This window comes from Myotis lucifugus, unplaced genomic scaffold (genome assembly GCF_000147115.1).
Source record: "Myotis lucifugus unplaced genomic scaffold, Myoluc2.0 scaffold_1420, whole genome shotgun sequence".
Classification (NCBI taxonomy): Eukaryota; Metazoa; Chordata; class Mammalia; order Chiroptera; family Vespertilionidae; genus Myotis; species Myotis lucifugus.
This window is the reverse complement of record NW_005872468.1, coordinates 93,264-101,016: the sequence shown is the minus strand read 5'-3', so window position 1 is coordinate 101,016 and position 7,753 is coordinate 93,264. Positions and strand designations below refer to the sequence as shown.

The window sequence follows — 7,753 nt, the reverse complement described above, 5'->3', positions numbered from 1 at the left end:
GCCTAACCCCCCAGGGCTCCCATAATTATTCTTAAGGTGAACAGCCTTCTCTTCTGGCGCTTTCCTGCGAACCTTGTGTAGTTGTTCTCTGTTGCTTTTGCTCTACTTGGAAGAGGTCAGAATAGCCAGAATTACTTGTTCTTACAGGTAAGTTCCTTTGGGAACCTATCCGGGCCCCAGAGGAAATTGGGGAACAGTTGCTGCTTCCCCTCTGGCCGAGACCAGCTTTTCTCCACAGGGGGTTGCAGTCTGGCTGGCGGATTCGTAAGTGGTCACCTGGGTAACTCACTGGACGCGGGGGGAAGAGCGACCGGGGCCGGGCCTTTATGCAGGTGAGGCGGAGAGAGGGAAATGGATTCCAAGTGCAGCACCAAGGAGGACAGCTGACGTTGGAGCAAGGCGCAATCAGGGAGGGAGGCCTTCCGAGCAGGGCTCCAGGCTGCCTGTGTCCGTGTGGGCCGTCAGGGTCCGCGTACTGTACACTTGGTCCTGTTTGAATCTGCCAGGCAGTCCCTGCACCACACACGCTGAGGAACATGCAGAGGGCCAAGGAGATGTCCGCGGTGCAGGGCAGGAGGAGGCGGGGGCCGTGGGAGAGCAGGCGGGAGAGCGGGGTGGTGGGAAGAGCGATGTGCACTGGGGGAGGGAGTGCGACTTCATGGCCACAGGACTCTGGCATTGACATGGGAGTGAATGAGCCCTGGCTCGTGTGGCTCAGTGGATAGAGCGCCGGGCTGTGGCTGAAGGGTCCCGGGTTCGATTATCGTCAAGGGCACATGCCTGGTTGCAGGCTCAATCCCCACTAGGGGGTGTGCAGGAGGCAGCCGATCAATGATGCTCTCTCATCATGGATGTTTCTATCTTTCTCCCTCTCCCTTCCTCTCTGAAATCAATAAAAATATATTAAAAAAAAAAAAAAAAGAGTGAGTGAAGGGTGAGTCCCTGGAGGAAACAATATGGACATGCTGAGAATTACCTGGAAAGGGGGCTGTTGAGGTCCCGTATCCCAGGTTCAAGAGCTTACGTGCCATTTATCTGCCCACCTGCCTGTTGCTGTTGAGGGCGGATGCACTGATCAGTAGGACGTCGATGAGACAGCAGATGTCAGTGCCAATGGGGCTTGAAAACCTCCACTGGCCCGGGGAAGGGAGAACGCTACGCAGGGGTAAGTCAGGGAGGTGGTGAAATCAGGATCCTGGGGAACAAGCTGACCAGAAACACGCTGTCACCCTAGCCGGCTTGGCTCAGTGGATAGAGCGTCAGCCCGCGGACTGAAGGGTCCCAGGTTCAATTCCGGTCAGGGCACATGCCCGGGTTGCGGGCTCGATCCCTAGTAGGGGGTGTGCAGGAGGCAGCCAGTCAATGATTCTCTCTCATCATTGATATTTCTATCTCTCTCTCCTCCCTTCCTCTCTGAAATCAATAAAGAAATATATTTCAAAAAAACAAAACAAAACACGCTGTCCTTGTCATGGGACCTTTGTGTAACCTTTGAAGTTGTTCTTCCGGGAATGTTGTGGGAGAGAGGAGTGATTTAAAGAATTATTTGCAGCCCGGCCTGCATGGCTCAGTGGTTAAGCATCGACCTATGAACCAGGAGGTCACAGTTCGATTTCGGGTAGGGGCACGTGGGCTCCATCCCCAGTGTAGGACGTGCAGGAGGCAGCTGATCCGTGACTCTCTCTCTCATCATTGATTTTTCTATCTCTCCCTCTCATTTCCTCTCTGAAATAAAAAAAAAAAGTTATTTGCAGAGGACAGTGCAAAGTGTCAGCCTCAGGGCCCTGAGGTTGGGATTTAAGGTGAAGGGTGATGTCATGTCTTTTGTGTCTTGGAGGGACGGGGAGACCACTGGGTTATTGCCTGACAAGACCAGTGTCACATCACTCACCCGTCGCTGTGGCCAGCTTCTCTCTCTAAGCCAGTGGTTCTCAACCTTCCTCATGCTGCGACCCTGTAATACAGTTCCTCATGTTGTGACCCAACCATAAAATTATTTTCGTGGCTACTTCATCACTGTAATGTTGCTACTGTTATGAATCGTCATATAAATATCTGATATGCAGGATGTATTTTCATTGTTACAAATTGAACATAATGAAAGCATAGTGATTAATCACAAAAACAATATGTAATTACATATGTGTTTTCCGATGGTCTTAGGTTATCCCTGTGAAAGGGTCGTTCGACCCCCAAAGTGGTCGCGACCTACAGGTTGAGAACCGCTGCTCTAAGCAATGTTTGTGACACCCCCTGTCTTAAAGACAAAAGGCATTTTGGCCGACATGCCAGGCCCAGAGCTCAGGTATCATCCACCTGCCCATTGGTGTTGAGGGAAGACACAGACTCAAGGACTATAAGGAGAGAGCGACGCCGCTGGTCCCAAGGTCTGGGCTCTTCTGTGACGTGGGGAGCAGAGGAAGCAGATGGCCGTGGAGGGTGGGGGATACGACGAACTTGGAAGCCTAGGAGACAAGCTGATCGTGGACTGAACTGTCCCCATCACCACAGGATATGGACTTGGAGGACGTGGCCATCGCCTTCTCCCAGGAGGAGTGGGGGCTCCTCGATGCGGCTCAGAGACTGCTGTACTGCGAGGTGATGCTGGAGGTCTTTGCGCTGGTAGCCTCCGTGGGTAAGACCCTCCCATTCTCCCGGTGTCCTGAGGTGATGTTCTGCCTCCTCTTTTTGATTCCAGAGCTATCTGTGTGTCCCACAGCTGGGCCATGGGCTCCGCGCATTTCAACCCACTTTCTTGTCGTACATGCTGGGCCTGCCAGTGCTGAGCCCGGCGGCGTGCCCTGAACAAGGCGTTCCCTGAATGCCCATGTGTGCCGAGCCGCCCTGGGCCCGTGCTGCTGCTCACCTCTGCTGTCTTTCATTAAGATTTGGATCAGGGGTCCTCAAACTACTGCCCGCGGGCCACATGGAAATACAAATATTGTATGTGTTCCCGTTTTGTTTTTTTACTTCAAAATAAGATATGTGCAGTGCGCATAGGAATTTGTTCATAGTTTTTTTTTAAACTATAGTCCGGCCCTCCAACGGTCTGAGGGACAGTGAACTGGCCCCCTGTTTAAAAAGTTTGAGGACCCCTGCTTTGGATCATTGGGGTTCCGGGTCGTACAGTGGCGGTGCAGGGAGTTCCCCGGTTTTTCACAGGGTCGACATGTAAGCTCGTCTCAGAGGAGGCCTGGCTGCGCATGACGTAAGGGCCATGTTCAGATCATACCAAGAACAGCACCTCCCCCCTCCTGTGTCCAATAGCATTTTGGTGCAAATTCCATTGGCCCCACCTCATTTCTGCCTTTTCTTACCTGAACTTGACACTTTCCTCTGACTGGTCATTTCATCTGTGACTTCAGGCTTCCTTTGTGTTTGCGGCCTCCTGACGCCACCTGTCCTTCTGCAGTGTTCTCCACCCTTGACTTAAGCATGTGTTAGGAGGTTTGCATACATCCTTACGTTGTCTTCAAATACCAGCTACTCATTTATTGCATTTTATTGGGAAAAGGACACAATCAATCTTTTCCACAGCTTGCCCAGGTCACCAGCAGACAAACTCTGCTGAGCGCTGTTAGGAGAGTGAGTGGGAGAGCCCGCTCTTGTTCCACGTGCTGCAGGCCTTCTCGGTATTCCTTTCCCGGTGGGGTCTACCCAGTTCTGTGATCTTCAGAGGACCAGTGCTGCACAGTAGCCTGTTTTTCAACCTGTTTCGAGGCCCCTTATTATTATTTTTTTTAAATATTTTTTAATTGATTTCGGAGAGGAAGGGAGAGGTAGAGAGAGAGAGAGAGAGAGAGAGAGAGAGAGAGAGAAACATCAATGAGAGAATCACTGATGGGCTGCCTCCTGCACGCCCCGCTCTGGGGACTGAGCCCACAGCCCAGGCATGTGCCCTGACCAGGAATTGAACTGTTCCTGGCTCATAGGTCGATACTCAACCATGGAGCCATGCAGCTCGGGCAAGGCCCTTACTTGTAGACAATCCCATGGAACCAGCGTATTATGTCTAACCTCTTGCAGTGGGACTTGCCCCTCAGACCAAAGTCCACAACCATCTCCTCAGCAGTTGTCTGCTTTCAGGTTGCTGGCATAAAACGGAAGATGACGAGACGCCTTGTGAGCAGAGCGTGTCTGTAGAAGGAGAGTCACCGGTCGGGGCGTCTGAGACGGCGCCGGCCGCCCAGAGGACCCACCCCTGTGAGCGGTGTGGCCCGGCCTTGAAAGCTGTTCTGCACCTGACTGAGTGCCAAGCCGCAGACCTTGAGCAGAAAGCCTTCTCCGGTGACGCATGTGTGAGAGAATTCTGTTTCCCTGCAAACCCTCACCAGCAGCAGCGGGAAGCCAGTGCCGAGGAGCCCTGGGAAGGAGCTGTGGACGGGGCCTCGCCTGTGACCAGGCGCAGCTTCTGCGTCTCAGGGGCACCTTCCGCCTGTGGGAAGGTTGGGGAGGGCTTCCCAGCCACCCCAGGCCTTCAGCACCGGGCCCCTGGTGATCCTGAGGCGCCACACGATGGCAGTGAGAGCGGGCAGGCCTTTCCCAGCGGAGAAAATCGTCTCCGTTCAGGAGGATGTGAAGAAGCTGCCAGCCCAGACCAGAACCTTGTTCCACGGCAAAGCGTCTGTTCTGGAAAAGGGCTTTCTGAGTGCAGCCAGTGTCGAAAAGCCTTTAGACACATCTTTAACCTTATTCAACACAGAGGCGTTCGCACCGAAGAAAAGGCTCATGAGTGTAGGGGTTATGAGAAGCCCTTCAGCGGGAACTCTGACCTCAGCGAACACCAGGGCGGTCACACTGCAGAAGAACCGTGTGAGCGCAGTGTTTGTGGGAAATGCTTTAGACGGCGCACGAACCTCAGTCAACACCAAAGACGTCATTCTGGAAAAAGCACTTTTGAGTGTGGCGAATGTGGGAAATCTTTTCGCTTCAAATGCTACCTCCGCATACACCAGAGAGTTCACACCGGAGAAAAGCCTTACGAGTGTGGTGATTGTGGGAAGTCATTTAGCCAAAGCTCTGCCCTTTTTAAACACCAGAAAATCCACACTGGTGAAAAGCCCTATGAGTGTAGGGATTGTGGGAGATGCTTTGCCTACAAATGTATCCTCGTTAACCACCAGAAAGTTCACACCGGAGAAAAGCCGCATGAGTGTAGTAAATGTAGAAAATCGTTTCGACGACGCTACCACCTTATTCAACACCTTCGCATTCATTCTGAAGCAAAGCCGTATGAATGGGGTGAGTCTGGGAAATCCTTTAGCGATACCTCCAGCTTCCTTCAACACAGTAGAAAAATACCTTATGGGTGTAGTGAATGTGGGAAATATTTTAGCTGCAAATCTGACCTCCGTAGACACCAGAGAGTGCACACTGGAGAAAAGCCATATGAGTGTAGTGATTGTGGGAAGTACTTTAGAGAAAGCTCTGCCCTCATTAAACACCAGAGAGTTCACACTGGAGAAAAGCCATACGAGTGTAGTCATTGTGGGAACTCTTTCAGCCAAAGATCTAACCTTGTTAAACACCAGAGAGTTCACACTGGAGAAAAGCCTTACGAGTGCAGTGATTGTGGGAAGTCCTTCCACCAACGCTCTGCCCTCACTCAACACCAGAGAGTTCACACTGGAGAAAAGCCATATGAGTGCAGTGATTGTGGGAAATGCTTTAGCATCAAATGTATCCTCATTAACCACCAGAGAATTCACACTGGAGAAAAGCCGTATGAGTGTAGTACATGTAGAAAATCGTTTAGGCAACACTCCCACCTTATTCAACACCTTCGCGTTCATTCTGAAGAAAAGCCTTCTGAGTGTGGCAAATGTGGGAAATCTTTCAGCAATAACTCCACTTTCCTTCAACACCTGAGTGTGCACGCAACAGAAAGGCCTTATCAGTGTAGTGAATGTGGGAAATCTTTTAGCTACAAATGTCACCTCATTAGACACCTGAGAGTTCACACTAGAGAAAAGCCTTGAGTGTAGATATTGTGAGAAGTCCTTCCTCCGAAGCACTAGGCTCATTGAACACCAGAGAGTACACACTCACAACAGCCACATGCGTGCAGTGTTTGTGGGAAAGGTTTTAGGCAGAGATCTAACCTCACTATTCACCAGAGAATTCATCCTGGAGAAAAGCCACATGAAGGTGGTGAATGTAAGAAATTCTTTAGACAACACCCCTGCCTTGTTTGACACCATTGAGTTCATTTGGCAAAAAAAACTGAGTGTGGCAGATGTGGAAAATGTTTTAGCTAGAGGTCTGGCTTCCCTCAACACCAGGGAGTTCACACGGGAGAAAAGACCTTATGAGTGTAGTGTGTGTGGGAGATATTTTTGCTGCAAATCCCACCTCTTTAAACACCAGAGAGTTCAGAGTGGAGAACGTCCTTAAATGTGCAGAGGATGGTTTGTTTCCTCACTCAGTGTAGCAGCACTGGAGGAGACTCTTTGAGAACTCTTCGTCTGAATTTAAACATTTTTTAGTGGAACATACACTGTGCTAGATCTCTCAACAGTTTCAGGTACAAGTGCATCTTTTTTAAAAAAAAATTTATTGATTTCAGAGAGGAAGGGAGAGGGAGAGAGAGAGAGAAACGTCAATGATGAGAGAATCATTGATCGGCTGCCTCCTGCACACCCCCCCTACCGGGGACCGAGTCCACAACCCAGGCATGTGCCCTTGGCCGGAATTGAACCCGGGACCCTTCAATCCGCAGGCGGACACTCTGTCCACTGAGCCAAACTGGCCAGGACACAGGTGCATCTTTTTTTTTTTTTTTTTAAATGTTTTTATTGATTTTAGAGACAGGAAAGGAGAGAGAGAGGAACATTGAAGAGAGAAACATCAACATTGATCGGCTCCCTCCTGGACGCCCCCCTTCCACCCTCCAGGGATCCATGCAGCCACCTGGGCATGTGCCCTGACCTCCCGGTGCACAGGTCAGCGCTTACCCACTGAGACGCTGGCTGGGCACCAGTGCACCTCCAATGAGCTGCGTTGCATTTTCTAAGCTGCCCAGGGCTAATACCGGACTGATATTCATTTTTGTGGCTAACGTACGGGGAGGATTACCTCTGTCACTTCTTTTTTTTTTTAATATATTTTTATTGATTTCAAAGAGGAAGGGGAGGGAGCTAGAAACATCAGTGATGAGAGAGAATCTTGGATCGGCTGCCTCCTGCACGCCCCCTACTGGCGATCGAGCCTGCAACCTGGGCACGTGCCCTTGACTGGGATTGAACCCGGGACCCTTCAGTCCACAGGCTGATGTTCTATCCACTGAGCGACACCGGCCAGGGCCTCTGTTCCTTCTGCTTGAGGAGGTTGTGAATACTCTCAGCCTTTGGCAGCATCCTCATTCCTTTGACTCTGACTAGAGAATGGACCCAACCCAACCGACAAGCGTTGTTTGTGTGGCTTCTATTAGATGGTGTGTGTTTAAGTCGACCTGAGTGTACCACTCACCTCTGTGCTCACTGAAAAATGGCTTATTAAAGGTTTAATGTTTTACATAGTTGGTTCGATATTTCTTCTGTATTTTTTAAAATACATATTTTTATTGATTTCAGAGAGGAAGGGATAGGAAGAGAGAGAGAGAGACACATTGGTTGGTTGCTTTTGGCAGTTTGGCATCGGAGGTGAAATTTCTGGACAGCTGGGTCTTCCCGTTTGTAGTTCAAAGGAGGAATAACTCAGTTGTCCCTGAGCGAGAGGACTGTATGGCCGTAAGGGCTAGTGGCCAAGGAAGCTC

The 7,753-nt window shown here is 50.6% G+C and overlaps 1 protein-coding gene across 1 annotated transcript; it reads left to right on the top strand.

The window, feature by feature from the left end:
* The first annotated feature begins 2,233 nt into the window (after window positions 1–2,233).
* LOC102431251 (zinc finger protein 883-like) lies at window positions 2,234–6,551 on the top strand. Its single transcript, XM_023748465.1, has 2 exons — window positions 2,234–2,635; window positions 4,087–6,551. Exons 1-2 carry the CDS (start codon window positions 2,515–2,517, stop codon window positions 5,976–5,978), a joined length of 2,013 nt encoding a protein of 670 aa, XP_023604233.1. The 5' UTR covers window positions 2,234–2,514; the 3' UTR covers window positions 5,979–6,551.
* The last annotated feature ends 1,202 nt before the right edge of the window (window positions 6,552–7,753 follow it).